This window comes from Blastomyces gilchristii (assembly GCF_000003855.2).
Source record: "Blastomyces gilchristii SLH14081 genomic scaffold supercont1.16, whole genome shotgun sequence".
Taxonomy (NCBI): Eukaryota; Fungi; Ascomycota; class Eurotiomycetes; order Onygenales; family Ajellomycetaceae; genus Blastomyces; species Blastomyces gilchristii.
The window spans coordinates 1,141,599-1,159,405 of record NW_003101667.1 but is presented as its reverse complement, the minus strand read 5'-3'; the positions used below and the strand labels follow the sequence as shown (position 1 = coordinate 1,159,405).

General features: G+C 36.5%; 3 protein-coding genes across 3 annotated transcripts; all 3 read left to right on the top strand.

Moving 5' to 3' along the window:
- Nucleotides 1-11,666: 11,666 nt before the first annotated feature.
- Nucleotides 11,667-12,062, top strand: BDBG_06866 (uncharacterized protein; the record flags this gene model as incomplete). The annotated part of the gene is made up of 1 exon (XM_031722802.1): nt 11,667-12,062. One exon carries the CDS (start codon nt 11,667-11,669, stop codon nt 12,060-12,062), a length of 396 nt encoding a protein of 131 aa, XP_031579801.1.
- An 888-nt stretch (nt 12,063-12,950) lies between these two features.
- Nucleotides 12,951-14,753, top strand: BDBG_06865 (uncharacterized protein; the record flags this gene model as incomplete). The annotated part of the gene is made up of 1 exon (XM_002622701.2): nt 12,951-14,753. The coding sequence occupies one exon, from the start codon at nt 12,951-12,953 to the stop codon at nt 14,751-14,753; it is 1,803 nt and encodes a 600-aa protein (XP_002622747.1).
- A 901-nt stretch (nt 14,754-15,654) lies between these two features.
- Nucleotides 15,655-15,897, top strand: BDBG_17510 (uncharacterized protein; the record flags this gene model as incomplete). The annotated part of the gene is made up of 1 exon (XM_031725207.1): nt 15,655-15,897. The coding sequence occupies one exon, from the start codon at nt 15,655-15,657 to the stop codon at nt 15,895-15,897; it is 243 nt and encodes an 80-aa protein (XP_031579800.1).
- Between the last annotated feature and the right edge of the window lie 1,910 nt (nt 15,898-17,807).

Here is a 17,807-nt window from a genome sequence, read left to right as displayed (position 1 = left end):
GAAAAAAATCAGGTGTTTTATACACAAAAGTCTTTTATTCTTCTTTTGAAACAGTCTGACCAACTTTTCAATTGAAAACAGACTTAGAAATATCTCAATTGAAACAGTCTGACCAACTTTTCATTGAGTGAAAACAATGAGTTCAAAAATACACTCAGTTGATGTGGAAAAAGATGCTTTCTCAAATGCTATTCCTGAGATTGAAATTCTGAAGAGAAGAAAGAAAGAAGAAATAGAGAAACAACAAGTTCTTGAAATACAGAAACTTGAAAAAGTAAGCAAGATTCTTGAAAAGCAGTGTCTGAGTGAGATGAATGAAGAAGTTCTGTTAATTCTTCATACTCAGGCTAGACAACTACAGAAGATGATCAAGTTCAAACTTGGAATCTCAAACACAGTTCAAAAAACCTTGAAAATTCCTAGTACAATCACTGACTCTTCATCTTGCTCTTCTTCTTTCTTTCTTTCTACTTCTTCTTCTTCTTTGAATCAGAAGAAAACATATGCTCAAGCAGCTGAATCTGCTGTCTCTAAACCTGCTGTCTCAAAACCAGCTCAAAATCCTGAGAAAACTGAGAAGAATACTGCTCATGCCTTTATTCATAGAAAAGTGGAAAAGAAAATGCAAAAAGAGAAAAACTTTCAAATCTTCAGAAATAGAAGACTTATTCTCAAAGTCTCAAACCAGGACATTCTGCAAAGAAACAAGCTAAACTCAAATCTCATTTTCAGAATCAGAAATGAAATTAATCAGCAGTTCTTTTCTCAGTTGATGACTGATATTGAAGTTCAAAAATCAGTTATAGCTTCAATTGAGTCATCATTCTTTGGAAACTTCATCATTCTGACTACAATGCCTGAATTCAGTGCTGAATTCCTTATTCAGAATGAGAATCTCTGAAAGTCAGCAGTAGAATCTTTGCTAAACACAACAATTCTATCTGAAAGAGATGAAAAGTGAGACAAATTCATTCTTCATGATATTCCAGTTGAAATTTTTGACTGTGAAGAAGAAATGCTACTTCTCAAAAATGAATTGAAAGAATACAACTCCATTCAACTGAGAAAGAAGCCTGTATGACTAAATTCAATTGAGTTCAGATAAAGCAGGAGAAATGCCTCTGTTCTAGTATATATAAAAACACTTAAACAGTCAAAGATCTCTGAAGTAAGAGTAGCAGGTTTGAAAATGAGAGTTCATGAATACAAAGACTCAAGAATGAATCTCAAAGCTCAAACACAGTGTTCAAACTGTCAAAGATATGAACACTTTGCAATCTCATGTTTTAGAGACTCAAAATGTGCATTCTGTGCCAGAGATCATAAAACTAGTGAGCATAAATGTGAAACATGCTCAAAAAGAGATGAAATTTGTCAATATACTCTGCTTAAGTGCTCTAATTGCAAAGAAAAACATGCATCTAGCTCAAAAGAATGTATGTTTGCTTCTAGAACTCAAAAGAACTGGAGAAAAGATGAAGCTCAAAGTCAATCTAGAACTGAAGAGAAGAGTCAAGCCAGTAAACTCACAACTGCAAGCTTAAAAAGAAGAAACTCTCAATTATCTAAGTCTTCAAACTTCAATTCTCCAGTGAAATGTAAACAGAATTTGAATCCTCAAACTTCTGTTAAGATTAGAGAATTGAGAAATAACTCTGATGATAAACTAGATATAATGCAAGCAGTTGAGATTTCTACTTTTCAGAACAGTTATAATCTACTATCTGATGATAGTGATTAGATTCTTCTCTACTCTCTTTTAGTATGAATATACAATAAAAACAACAAAAAAAGTTTAAAAACTCTTCAAAAATCACATTTATTCAAAATAATGTGAATAGAAACTCAAATTGTATTTATTCTTGTCTTCAGATTGCATTTGAACAGAAAGTTGATTTTATACTGCTTCAGGAGCTGAATTTTGATGCTGAGTAAAAATATGTCATTTCTCATTCAAGCTACTACTGCTTTTTACCTCAAAAGTCTGAGATAAAGTCAAGAGTAGTGATCTATGGAAGAAAGAGATCAAGATATCAATTTAATCTAAGATTTGATATCATGTCTGACTCTGATATTCTGGTGAGTGATATTATAGATAAAGAAAATGAGTTTGATACTATACAGCTTATAAATATCTATAATGAAAAGTCATTGAAGAAAAATAACAATATCTGGACAATTGATAGAGGATTTCTGAACATAACTTCATTAAGAAACTCTATAATTGCAGGAGATTTCAATGCACATCATCCCTGATGAAATTCAGAATGCAAGAGAGCAGTGAGAGCTGATAATCTGGTTGAATGAACCTTTGAGCATTCAATAGATTTGGTTAATAAGTCTGATCAACAAACATTCTTTAGAAAAGGCATGAAACAGAAGTCTATTATAGATCTAACATTCATGTCATAAAATCTAATGAAAAGAAGACTTGTAAACTGATTTATTGATTCAAATGAGACATCAGAATCAGGTCATGAGATTATTCAATTTGATATTAAACTGAGTGAAAAACAAATGAGTGAAAATCCTCTTCTCTCTAATCAGTATAACTTTGAAAAAGCTGATTGAAAAGCAGTTGAAGAAAGTATAAAACTGTTAAAATCTGAAAGACAGAATGAGCTATATTGAAATTCTGATCAAGATATCTCAAATGAAATGCTTGAGAATAGAGTGAAGCTTATTACATCTATTATTCTAACAAGTGTTAGAGATAATATTTCAAAAAGAAAATCTTCTGAGTATTCAAAATCTTGATAGAATGAGAATATCTCATCTAAAAGAAAAGAATTAGCTACTGCTAGAAGAGATTGAAAGAATGATGTAATATCTGATGAAAAGTTCAAAGCTGAGAGAAATGAATATTTTTCAGATATTAAAAGAGCTAAAACAGACTGCTGGAATAAATTTCTTGAAGAAGCACAAGGAAAGGAAGTTTTTAAAGCTTTTAACTATACTAAAACAAGAAGTGTAGCAAAACTTCCAGCTCTAGAATATGAGTTTCAGAATGAATCATATACAGCAAACTCTTTTGAGGAAAAATGTCAAGCTTTCATGAGAATTCTCTTTCAGAACTCACCAGATTCAGATTCAGATTCAGAGGAAGAGAATATATCACTTCTCAACTATATTGATGAAAATGACTGAGAATGGCCTGATCTTACACAAGATGAATTAGAGTTAGCTATCTTCTCAAGTTCTGTTAAAACTGCTGCAGGTCCTGATTCAATTAATCACTTGATTATTCAAAATACATATTCCTACTTAAAGAATGAGTATTTTGAGCTCTTTTTCAATCTCTTGAAAAATGAATATCATTCTGAATGCTGGAGAGAAGCCACTGGAGTGATTCTTGCAAAACCTAATAGAAAAACTTCAATTCCTAAGTCATATAGAGTAATATCTCTATTGAACTGCCTAGGAAAGGTTTTAGAAAAGATAATAGCTACTTGACTATCTTTTATAAGCTCTATAAGTGATTCTCTTTTATTCAGTGAACAAATGAGAGGTAGAAAAGAGTATTCTACAATTGACACTGTTCTCTCAGTTGTTCATGATATTCAAATAGCAAAGCATGAGGATCTGGTCTCAACTGCAGTTTTTATTGATATAAAAGAAGCATTTGATCATGTTTCAAAGTCAAAGTTAATTCAGACATTGAAGATATTAAAACTGCCACTTTCTCTAATAAAATGAGTTAACTGTTTTATATCTAAAAGAATTATACAACTCTTCTTTGATGGAATGAAACAAGACAAGACTGAGATAAAAATAGAAGTATCACAGAGATCTTCAATCTCACTCATTTTATTTGCAATATACACTGCATATCTATTCAAAAATAGAAATATGAGAATAGTGCGATTTCCAAGTTATATGAATGATATTGATCTAGTCTACAGCTCAAAAACTATCAAAGAGAATTTGAAAGTAATTGAAGAAGCTGCAAAGGAAATCTTTGTTAGAGCAGATATCAATCAAATTCAATTTGATATGAATAAAACTGAGTTAATTCATTTCTTTTCTAGATTCAATGAGAAAGAACTATCTCTAACTCTTTTAAATAGAGAGATTAAACCCAGTGTAAATGTCAAATGATTAGGAGTATGGTTAAACTCCAAGTTGAATTTTAAATATCACATTCAACAGAGAACTGTCAAGACAGAAAGACTATTGAACAACATAATCAGACTATTAAATACAGAGAGAGGTCTATCCTTCCAGGCTATGAGACAGTTATATATAGCCTGTATTACATCAGTAGCTGATTATGAAGTTCAAGTTTGATGGAATAATCAAGGGAATTTCACTGAACTCTTTCAAAGTCTGCAAAACAGAGCCTTGAGAAGAATTCTGAGAGCATTCAAATCATCTCCTATTAAAGCAATGAAAATTGAAGCTTCAATTCCTTCTCCTGCTATTAGATTTGAAAAGGCCTGTATGAACTATGCTCTGAGAGTTGTAAAGATGAGCTCAAATCATATAATCAGAGAAAGAGTCTCTTCTTCATTTTCATCAATTAACTCTGGAAATGAACTGGATTGAAATAGATTTCTTGATTGAAATGAAAATAATTCTTCAAAGAAAATGCCTTCTCAACTGTACAGACTATGCTCTCTAATTAAAAATCAATTTTCTTCTTTAAATGTTGAAAAAGTTGATCATGAGAAGTTATCTCCCTGGAGAAAAAAGCTTAAATCTCTTATAGACTTACAAATAAGTGAACTATCAAAAGAGAAAGAATATGAACAGCATTTGAAGAGAACTTCTATAATCAATATAAAAGACTCTATTCTGATTTATTCAGATGGCTTAAAAAATGAGAACTTGAATAGATTAGGCGCAGGCATTGCTTATACTGAAGATAATATTAATTTTATCTCAGATTTCTGAAATCTAGGCTCTGAATATGAAGTCTTTGATGCTGAACTATTTGCAATAGTGAAAGCTTTCAAACTCATTGAAATAAAATCTCATAAAAGAGGAAATTGTTTGAAAGAGGCATGAATATTCTCTGATAGTCAAGCTGCTTTAAAAAGACTTAGAAATAGTCAGATTCATAATGATCAAATGAATCTTGAACTGATCTTAAACTCTGTTTTAAAAATTCAAAAGAGAAGAACATCAAAGCTGAGAATTCATCTGCACTGAGTTCCTGCTCATATGAATATTCATGACAATGAATTGGCTGATTCAGCTGCAAAAAAGGGTGCAGAATTAAGCAGATCTATTCAAAAAATTGTGTCCTGGTCTTTTATAAAGAGAAAAATAAAAGAATCTTGTTTAGACAAGTGAAATGAAAGCTGGCAGAAACAAAAGAAGAGTATACATTATTCAAGATTTGAAACAAAACCCAAGTGGAAATCTTGTTCAATTAAATGTAAAAAGAAAATATTCTCATCTATAATACAGCTGAAACTAGAACATGGCTATTTCAAATCTTATATACAAAGATTTGATAATAGATTTGACTCAATAGAATGCTCATTCTGCAATACAAATGAGAACCCTGAGCATATTATAATGCACTGTGCATTATACAATAGTCTCAGAGCCAGATTGAAAGAGAAGTATGATCTAAATCAATTAAATATGAGATTCTTATTCTCAACTGAGACAGGAATTAAATACTTAATAGACTTTCTATCAGAAACTCAAGCAGCTACAAGAAAATGGCTAAATTCAGAATTATCTGAATATGAAGAGGAGGAAATCAATCAGATATAGTCTGTTAAAACAGCTATACACTCTCTTTTAATAATTTGTTTTGTTATAGTCTCTCTTTACTTTATCTTTTTCTGTATCTTTTCCTTTCAATTTCTTTCTATCTATCTATTTAATGTGTCTATCTTTGAGACTGTGTTCTTTCTCTCTTTTCTTTTGTCATGATATTGTCAAATGGTTTCAAAGTATTAAAAGATGTTAAAACACTGCAATTTGTAAACAGTTTTTGTATTCTGAGCTGGAATTTTCTGATTTTGCATATCTGAAATTGATGAATGTACAATAGTTAACTTTACAGACATAGAAAAAACCCTGAGAACTAAAGTTCTCAGGTAGATGTCATAGTCTCTGACTGCATACATCTATAATTGAAGAATAATAATAATAATAATCTCTCAATAATATCATGAATACCTAGATGTCTTCTGATAAGATAACATTATGAATATATCTTCTTTATAAGACTCAGGAGTGAATCACAGTATTAAGTTAGAAAAGAAGAATGATAAGAACTCTGAGTCACTGTAAGACCCTCTTTATAATATGTCTTGAGATGAACTTCTTCTTCTTCAGAAGACACTCAATGATCTGTTAGATAAGAAATTCATATATATTAGTAACTCTTTCACTGCAGCTTCTATTCTCTTTGTAAAGAAGCCAGATGAAGAACTTTGATTCTGTGTGAACTACTGAGGTCTGAACAGATTGATAAAGAAAGATTGATATCTCTTATCTCTCATCAATGAAACCCTAGCATGAATCAGATGAGCTCAATAATTTACAAAGCTAGATATCATCACTGCATTTCATAAGATTTATATCACTGAAGAAGATGAATAGCTTACAGCATTTTAAACACATTATAATCTCTTTGAATAAATAGTCACACTCTTTGAACTGACTAACACTCTCAGTACATTTCAGAAGTATATCAACTGAGTACTCTGAGATTTTCTTGATAAGTTTGTATCTGCTTATTTAGATGATATTCTCATCTTCACTGATGAATTCAGAAAAGAGTATCAAGAGCATGTATGAAGAGTATTACAATGACTATGAGAAGCAGAACTATCAATTGATATTGACAAGTGTGATTTTGAAGTTAAGAGTTAAAAAGCTTCATGTACTGTGAAAGATGTATAAAGCTTCATTGAATTTGCTAACTTCTATCAGTGATTTATATAAAACTTCTCAGATATCATGAGATCACTTACAGATCTCACTAAGAAAGACTCAGTATTTCAATGATCAGTGAATGCTGAAGCTGCATTTATATAGATGAAGAAGATGTTTATTAATACCTCTCTGCTGATAACATTTGATTCTGATCACAAGACAGTTGTTAAGGCTGATTTCTCTAGCTATATAACAGGAGAAGTGATATTGCAATATAATGATGAAGATATTCTATGATCATATGTCTTCATATCTAAGAAACTGAGTCCTGCTGAATGCAATTATGAGATCTATAACAAGGAACTTCTTGTGATCATACACTGTTTAGAAGAATGAAACTCTGAACTCTGAAGTGTCTTCAAATTTGAGATAATCACAGATTATAAGAATCTCAAATACTTCACAACTACTTATAAACTCACTGAATGACAGATATGATGATCTGAGTTCTTAAGCTGCTTTCATTTTATAATACACTATTATCCCAGCAGCCAGAACTCAATGACAGATGCTCTCTTATAATAAGAGCAAGATATGCCTTCTGATGTAGCAGATACTCATTGAATAAATCAAGAACACTGACTTCTAGATCTGAAGATATTAGTTGATCAAGATGAAACAACTCATAACACTATACATGCTTCTTTAATTAGAACACTCTCTCTCTGAACTGACACTGACACTGACATTAATATCTCAACTTCTTCTGAACCTACACTAGATGAATTATGATATATAACAGCTCAAACTGATGAACTTCTTCAAGCACTTATCAAAGCAGTATATCAAGAAGCATCTCAATTCTCTTCAGAACTATGTATAAAAACTGACATCTCAGAATATTCAATTGATGACAATAATATTCTACAATTTCATAAATGATGCTGAGTCTCTCACTTCAAATTCTTACACACTCAGATAATGCAAGAGATGCATGATTTGTATATAACTGATTATTCAGGCTGTGAATAACTGTATAGAATGATCTTCTGAGAATTCTACTAGTCTGAGATATTAAACAGTATCAGACACTTCATCTGAAACTGTAATCATTGTTCTTCTATCATCTTATAGAAGAACTGTAGAAAAGATCTGCTGAAATCACTCAATATCTCTGATAGAATCTGGTGAGATGTGATAATTAACTTCACTATCAATCTCTCTGAGAGTAAGAGTTGTAGAAACATTCTGGTCATTGTGAATCAATTGAGTAAAGATGTAATATTGAAACCTTGTAATAAAATGAATACTGAACAAGTCACTGAAGCTTTTCTACAGAGCTTATTCTATCAGATGCATGAATTACTGAGATCTATAGTATCAGATTAAGACTGTCAATTTGTGAGTACTCTCTGAACAAGAATCTGTCAAGTTCTCAAGATTACACACTGTCTGTCAACTGTCTATCACTCTGAGACTAATGATGCATCAGAGCAGATAATTCAGACTGTGAAGAATTATCTTTATAAGTTCTGCAATCACTTATAAGATGATTGACATGATCTTCTTCTACATACAGAGATTGCTATCAATGATTAAGATGCTGTTTTAATAGATATAAGCTCATTCTTTCTCACACATGAATATCATATAAAAGTACTGAATCTTCTAGAAATCACACATTTCATATCAAATCTCTGCAGTCTGATTCAGATCACTGATAATATAGTAATAAAACTCTGAGATATCTGTGATTGAGCAGAAGTCTTCATGGCAAGTGCTAAACAGAATTAAGAAGATCAAATCAATGTTTATCAAGACCTCACTGAACAATATAAGATAGAAGATCTGATATGATTGAATCTTAAGAATATATAAACTACATATTCATCTTGTATGCTGGATTACTGCCATGTCAAGTATAAAGTGATAGAAGTTCTAGATAGTCACAACTACTGTCTTAACACACTATCAGAGATTCATGATGTCTTTCACACAAGCTTGCTCTGCTGCACTGTCACTGACCTGTTTCCTTCTCAACTGACTTTCAACTGACAGCCACCAGGTATCATAGAAGAAGATAATGAGCTTGAGTGAGAGATTGAGAATATTCTTGATGAGAGACTTCACAGCCGCAGCTGACAATATCTCATGAAATGAGTCAGATATGATCATCTGACCTGAACTCTGAGTTCTGCATTATTCAAAACAGAGGCTCTTGACTGATAAGAACTGTTTCTGAAAAGAGAGGGTTAATGTGATGAGCTGCACCTGATCAATTATATAGACTATTCTGTTACACTTCACAGATTTCAATCACTTCATTCTCAAATGTGTATACCTCAATTCTCAGCCATTCTCAATTACTGATTCTCAGCTGCTATGAATATGTATAGATTCTTCCACTCTGAAGCTTCACTGTGTACACCATCACATACATGTATAAATATTCACTTCAATTGCTGATTCTTACACTTTCTCTTTCTTTTTCTTCTCTAATGTTTTTCTCTTTGTTATATAAGACCTATCAATATAATATCAATCTATTCAGTGTAGGCCTCTTACAGATATTCTGACAATTTTATTGACAGAGGTGAGAATGAAGTGAAAGTTCAACTCAAGTTGAGATATTTATCACTATTATCAGAGACAATTATAAGAAGAAATAATCAAGAAACTCATGATTATAAAATATAGAATTATCAGACAGTTTAATATCTCTGATCACAGTATATCAGAGAAGTGTAGTTTTCATAAGAAAGTGAAGAATAAACTTGTACAAGAATGTATTTAGTTATTTCATAAGTGTTATCAATAATCATTATCAAATTCTGATTATATAAACAATCACTGAATGAATTGAATAAGACTGATTTTAATCTTCAGTTTCAGTCTTATTCTGATTTTGAAAGAATAATCATCTTTCACAGTTTATTCTGAGAAATTACTTTCATTTCACTGTTCTTGAATTAAATCTGGTCATTTTTCACATCATTTCTCTCAGAAATAATTTATTTTCAGATTTTTTTAAGACTTGGTTCTGATGAGACTCATGTCAAGAAATGTATAAAATCAGACTAAATAAGATCAAATGTGAAATTCATGATTCTGCCGGCCAGTCTAATATAAAGTAATATAATTAAAAAGTATAATAATAAATCTGAGCTTCATTGAAACAGAAGACTTTCTACTAATTAAGATAAATAATAAAAAGATAATTAATCTTATTACAGTGACTATAATCACTGTAAGAAGTAAGTATATTAATATCTGATTTCATTACATCTGCAGTCAGTTGAACAATGATATAATCTCAATTAATTATATCTCAACTGAAGAAATAGCAGCAGATGAATTAACTAAACTCTTAAACATAATTGTATTTTATCAATTTCTTGATTTACTAGGTTTTATAGATGAAGAGAGATGGAATACTCAAACTCAATACAGGTAGCATGATTTGAATGAATTCAAGAATGACATAGCTAGATTTGTAAGAGATGATTGATCTTTTTTATGATTTTTGAGATCTCGCATGGCGATGCGAGGGGGGGTGCAGCGTCCGCCCCAGTGGCGTTGCCATAGCGACCGCTCCGCCTACACGTGATCTCATATGTAATATATATATAGCTAGCTCTTCCCACACGAATACAACAGATTAACCATCCCACATATATAGCACGCGGACTATCCGTGACTGATATTCCCAGCCCTCACAACTAGCAGACTCTGACATAAGGGTATGGGTTTATATTCTCCGCTCCGCCCCGCTCCGCCCCGCCCCTAGGTTGAGTAAACACATTGGGTGGTAATATCCAAAAGCCAGAGGACTTTGACTTTAGTGCCGGTTGTTTCTAATCACATTCTGCAAATCGACATGTCATGATGAGCCATCTACTCCTTACAAAGCGGTGATATTCACCAACACCTGCAAGCGGTTGTGCAGGGAAGGTAGTTTTAGCTCCGGAGCTTACCTCATTCTCGAGAAATATCTCCGTGGGTTGACCAGTGTATACACGGGAAGCCGGAAACATTTTAACAAATTTAGCCGAGGAGAGGTCTTGTATTTTAGGGTCGGGAAGACGAAATCATCTCTTTCCAGAATTTATTCTGATTCATTGATTGTTACCCCTATCCCCTCTGTGGTGGTTAATTGACTAAACTTCTACTTATCGAGAAGCCCGTCATCCCTCCTCTCTATTTGTTGACTCGTATATTTTTGTTCGCCAAGGGAAGCCTGTCCCGTGGGTTGGGGAAGATATGTGTCCAGGCCAAAGAGACAACGGCAGGCAGCCGTTTCATGGCAGTTTTGACTAGCTGAATGGCATTCAGCTGGTGCTTATGGGCGGACTTTGATGCAGTGATGTTTAATCCAGCCGATATGTGATGGTATATATGTTACAGCGTCCGCCTCCCTCGACTACACCGAATCCCTCTTCTTAACTGAGTCCCATCATATCGCCCAAGTACTATGAAAACGTCACAAAAGTAAAAGACAGAAAACAGAATAACGGGAAACCCAGACATGTCTAAACCCACCCCCCTCCCACCGCCCTTCGAAATCCGCCCCCTGGGCCTAGAGCACATTGAATGGGCCAAAGCTATACACTGCCACAGCAACACCTTTCTCTCCCCTGTTTGGCCAAACCTATACCCTGAATCCCTACCTTGGGCCATTCATGATTTCTTCCCCGCCTTTGACCACCTGATACGCCGTCAGGAAGAGTCCGGTCTATCCTACGGCATCTTCGATACAGAGTACAAATTCAAGAATCCCGAGTCCTCAAAGACAGGTGGGAAATTGTACTGGCAAAAGCCCACCACAGATGCCGAACGGGGAAGCAACGACACAGGCATCCCTCCTCGAACAAATGGACTTTCCCCTCGTCTCAATCGCCCTCTCCTACGACGCCTTCCACCCTCTGGACATGGAAAAGATGATGCACATCTTCTCCATCGTCCCATCACTCCCGTTCATCATGGGCCAAATCGACGGCCTGGACACTAAAAACTCGGATGCCCGAATACCCAGCGGACCGGGCAAGATCGTCCAGCGCAACTCGACTGCCACGCGCGAGGATTATAACGGCATGGGACTGATGAAGATTCTGGCTCACTGGCTCATGCATGAATTGGCAGGTAAAGGGTACAAGGGGATCAAGATCGAGAGTTTCAGCGATGCTGTATTCCATGTGTGGACACACCCCACCACAGCAGTATAAGGCAGAAGTGGTGTGTCAGATTAATTTGAAGGAATTTGCCGGGGAGTCACTTGGAGAGAAGGTCACGCTTAATTATGCTGATCAGAAGGTTTCGAGGATTTATGTGGCGCTGGAGTGATTAGGGCAATTAGCTCAAGGAGATTTATTTTATTTTATTTATTTTTATTTTTATTTTTATTTTTTCAGCACAGAGATTTGAATCTGTTCTCGTGTCAAGTTGATGGGATATTTCCTATTCCGGCAATTTGTACCGCCTCATTGCGGGGTTGGTCGGAGTTGGATGGGGACTGCGACTCATCTGCTTGGCATTTTCCTGCGTATATGCGCCAACATAACTATCTTTTGCCTCTTGAGGCAACTCCTCTTCTAAATATCTTCGATCATGATCCGTACTTAGAGAGCAGAGAATCGCGCTACATGCCTATTTGAATGATGGGGTGATACCTCTTCCATATACTGCGTTACGCACTTGTTCGACAATTCACCCCTAATTCGATTGTCTGTCGTTGGCAGGATCGGGCCAAGTCATGCCGCTATTTTTAGGAAGAATGCGGCCAAGAATTATCTAACTCTTCCTCGCCCGCATGTTGACCTGAAGGTTGGTTCTGTTGTCATCTAAGCCTTAGTAAGAGTCATAGCAAGAACTGCTGCCTCTTCTTCCTCTACATATATAAATGAGAGTCATGCCTCGTTAGAAATGTCTTCTTCCTGAGAGTTTTACATTTCTATTCACATATTATCCTGTCCTCTGAGGAAGCTGGCTCTCCCGCGCTAGCAGAGCCGACGCTTTACCGAGCTTCTTTCACCATTTAACCTACGTGTCTATGTGTTTAAAGCATATATAGCGACTTTTTATCACCGGGAAGCTTATATCAAACGATTGAAATCATGGACGATGAATGGGTAGATGTTACCCCTACCGATGGGCCTACTCTCCCAGCTCGCCAGGACAAACTTCAAGTGCGGCTTAAGGGGGGCCACATCGACCCAAAGCGTCTATATCAGCGGATGGCGAAACGCGCAGCCGATGTTTTGAAATCCCGCCCAGCTGCCCCCGTTTTCCATGTCAACATGAAAAACTCTACAATCAAAATGAACACAGTCTTCGAATATGCTTTCCCGCCCGAGTACCGCCAGGAATTCAGATGCAATACGTGTGCCCACTTCATGAATCGCTACGGGGACCTTTGCATCGTCGATGACTCAACGGGGAAGCTCGTCCCGCTATTCTGGGAAGAGGACAAGTCTCTCTCGGTCATCTTCCGAGCCCCCGTCAGCGCCATCTGCAAGCTCTTTGAAGATGGAACTGTGGGGAAAGAATATAGAATCACCGGCGATAGACGCCCCTACTTGGGATCCAAGGAGAAGGGAGACTTCTCGCACATGGCATTTGATATCCCATCTAATCGGCGGGTGGTTACCCCAGCTATGGCGCGCACGCTGCCATCCACGGACGAGCAGAGGGAAATGTTACAGCGTATCCTGGAAGATTACGACATGGAAACTGTTCGTAAAGTGGCAGGTATGTTACTCGAGAACCGCCTTCCATATGCTGATGCTCATAAGGGGGCCATTGGGTGGCTTCTTGAGGTGCGGAAGTCACATGGAGACCTGCTATTCTCTCAAGCTTCTCCCGGAACAAAGCGACATAACATGCAGACCCATGTCGCAGCGTCTGCTTTCATTGGATGTTTGAATCAATTGCGCTCGGGTGCGCTTTCTAAGCTTCTAGAAGGCGTTAAGGAGGGCCTGGATTTCAAAGAACTGGACCGCCAGTGGAGAGTACTTTGCGATCCGAAAATTTATCTGCGTCCACAGAAACCCCCTAAAGCGGGTAATATCGTTGTGGCGGAAAAGTTGTTCGAGGAACTCGGCCTCACAAAGGATGATATGGCCAGAAAGTATTTGGCGCCAAGTGATATTCCGAAAGAAGTATATATGTTCGAAGACACCCAAATGAAGCACAAGGCGTCAAAGCAGGAGCCGGAGAAGAAGAAAGAAGGAATTTTCGCGGATGTAATTCCCAGAGCTGTCTCCAAACCCCACCCTAATACAGACGGAGATTCCGCCGACTTGGATCCCCCAAAATCCATATCCTTCTCCAATTTCGTCCGCACCGTCTTGCCCACAGCCAAGGAAATCGAAGTTAAGCTCAAAGAGAAGGAGCACCTCTACTTCCTCATCAGCGGCTACCCCGGCTCCAAGCCCCTGATGCAATGGCACACAAAAGAAAACCTCGTCAGCCCATTCACCTTCAACAGCCCAGTTAGAACAACCAAGTATAGTCTGCACCCGGGTTGGAACCAAGTTAGCGCTATAATCCCATTACCTTACCTATGGGACGCCATGCCGGCCGCGAAGACCTTCCCACTGCTTCCAGACGATGTCCGTGAATTCAAGCACTACCACCGGAAGCGCGGGCTTCGGTATCTCATCTGCATTGACAACATCGAGGAAAGGACAAAGGCAACCGGCTTGTGTTTGTTCCCGTCCATGCTTAAGTCGGAATTTCACCCCGTGCGAGCGACCATCGAGGCGTATAGTGCTGCGGGCAAGATTCAGGATCCTCCCGGGAAATACGTGGGGGGCTTTTCTGTGAGTCGCTCGAGCAGCGAACACACCAAGCGTCTGTATAGGGTGACAGATGAATATGGGGATAAGAAGTTGTATGAGACGGCGATTTTCGAGTAAATGATTTAGAGATTTGGGACGTTTCCAAGGTTGTTATGTTATGTTTCCCATTTGGTCGTTGGGAGTTTATGTTCTAGCGATATGTGTTCTTCAAAACATTGGTCCGCTCGCTTCATGGAGGATTAGGGGTTTGTTTTATTCAATGACGGGCCATTTCGCTGTGTTTTCCTTGTTTCCTTTTTCTCTGTTACCTGCAGGGTATATTTTCTGTCATTAATGTATACTATGGCTGTTAGACAGCATCATGGAGTATACTCTGTAAAGCTTTCTACCAAATCTTTCCAGGCACTCCGGTCACCAACCACCTTTGCCCGCTCCTTTCAGAACACCTTCAGACAGACAGGATAACCGGTAGAAGCTCTTTCTTGATCCTCCCTGCCAGGATCTGGGGCTGTAAGTGGGATACCAAAGCATGACCTCCCTTAAAAAAACATACTATCTTCTGAAAGGAATAGTGCAGGCTCAGCGAAGCCCATGCAGTACCGCAATTCCTTGAAAAAACTTAGCGTATTCTTGGGGCATGTCATTATCAGTGGCTCCCACTGTCCCGGCCAAGAGCTTAGTGGAGCTGAGGGAAAGGATCTTCGCAGGAGCCTGATGAGCCAGTGATAGGTGAAAATTTTCGGGGCATGTTGAGGCTCTGCTCCTACGGGCTGGCGGATGCTCGAGCAAGCTGAGAGGGCACAATGAAGAATACGAGCTGGCGGTCTGTATGTAGCTTGAGATTTATTTAAACAGTTGAAATCCCCCGCATACGGTCATTCTTATTTGAATTTAGAAGATAGTTTCTTTCGCAGCGCAGCCTATTCGTCAGGACCTTTTATCCGGTGTCTGTTCCAACCCCCTATTTCCGTATACATCTGTAATACCGACATAGAGATCCAACCATCGTAACATCAATATGAAACTCACCCCCCTATCCCTCTCCTCTCTCCTCGTAACGCCGATCCTGGCCATAAACGGCCGCTGCGATGCGAGATCCGAATGGGGCTCGCGCCCAGACTGCATCTGCATCGATCGCAATGAGTGCACGAATAAGTGGAAGGGCCATGCCGTCCAGGGATCTCCGGATAACTGGCCATGTCCATGGGATGCCACCCAATGTCTGGGGCTGCATGTTCGGCTACCCGTGCGTGACGCATGATTCTTATTGCGGGTGGAGGAGCGTTTGCACAGGAACAGGACAGTATTCTGTAGGCTACTGGGGCAAAAGAGGTCAGTCACCACCAGCGCACTGCTGGTAGAAGGGCCGATCAACCCGGGACCCCCAACACCCCCCCTCGGACCAGCTACCACAGAGTACAGTACTCCTCTCAGTGGCTCCTCTCAGTGGCTCCTCTCAGTGAACTCACTCCTAGGGCTCATTCTTTCAAGGGCTTACTCCTAGGGCACACTCCTAGGATGTCTCTTGGCACTGTTTTAAATGTCCAGGGTATTTGTTTGGGATTTTTTGAAGTCCATTCTGGGATCGAACCCATGCATGTTGACCACAGCGGGGCTCACGCTTAACAGTCTCATAACCTGTAGAATAGTTGAAGGTTGTATTGATAGATCTATCTACAAAGAGCTTAATATAGTGGTGGGTCACATGATCTAGGGAGATCGCCACAGCCAATAGCCGCAACGGCTGTAACGGCTAGACTGACCGTGTGACCGTGTCTGGGACCAGGACCAAACTTTACAGTTGTCACATTGCCTAAAAGCATTACTTCTGATCATGATTTGTATTCATTACATTAATTTCAAATCATGTTATTTCAAATATTAAAGATCTCAGATTCACTTTTTAAATAAAAATCTAGTCTCAGATAAAGAATATATTTAAATTCTTAATCACATTTTCATTCTGATCTCATTATTGAGAATGATATTAAATAAGATTATAAAATCATTTCTTACTTACATAATATCATAACATAGTACTTATTTATTGAAAATTCAATAGAGAGTATTATTAAATATTATTACTTTTCTAAACACAGATTATAATTTATATAATTTTAATTATAAAAAAAATATAAAATATAAAAAAACAACAAAAAAATAAAAAATAAAACAAAAACAAGAAAAAATCACAATAAAAAATCAAAAAATAAAAAAATAAAAAAAAACAATAAAAATTAAGATAGTAGAACTACAGTACTTTTAAAATACTTACTTCTCAGAGTCTTTGTAATATTTATTATTAACTATATATCTTTTATAGTAAGAGTAATACAGCTGTAATAAGTTATTATCTGAATATTATTTAATAAATAATTAGTATATATCTGTATAAATGTGAATAATTAGAAAATATACACTTAAAAAGTATGATCAGAGTGAACTCTGCTATCACTTAAATAATATTAAGAGTAGAACACTGAAATTAATAATTCTCTTCATTGATTTCATGAATAAGATATATGAAGATAATCTTGAGAAATATAAGATTTCTCAACTTCTGATAAAAACAGATCTTACAAAGAGACTCTATTTTCATAATATCAGAGACTGAGTATTATTAAAAAGTATTACTTTTATATAATATATATGCACTTACTGTAGTGATTTATTCTCTATATATATAACTAAGAGTTATAGCTATCTTACACTGCATGACTCTTCTTGAGATACTATCATTAGTTTACAACTCATACAGTCTCTCAGTTCAGTACATACTGTATGTATACAGCTCTGTATACTGAGACTGTATTGATTATTATGATCTGACATGATACTTACTTTTTACAGATTATGTTTTATTTGAAGAGAGGAAAGAAAGATGTAACTGTTATTTTATTAAGAGAGAATGAATAATTAGTATTATTGAATATAATTTAATTCTTCTGCATTTGAAATTTAATTAGTCTATACTCTTCAATTTGAGGATTTCTAAGAGTATTTTAATAGTTTTCATATCAGCTTGAAATTAGTGATGAGTTGAAGAAGAAGAGAAAAAAAAGAAGAAAGAAATGAGAATAACTTATCTTTATAATATGAAAATAGAGAATTACTGTAATCATTCTCTCTAGTAATAAAGATCTGTTTTCTGCATATATCTCTGATATAGAT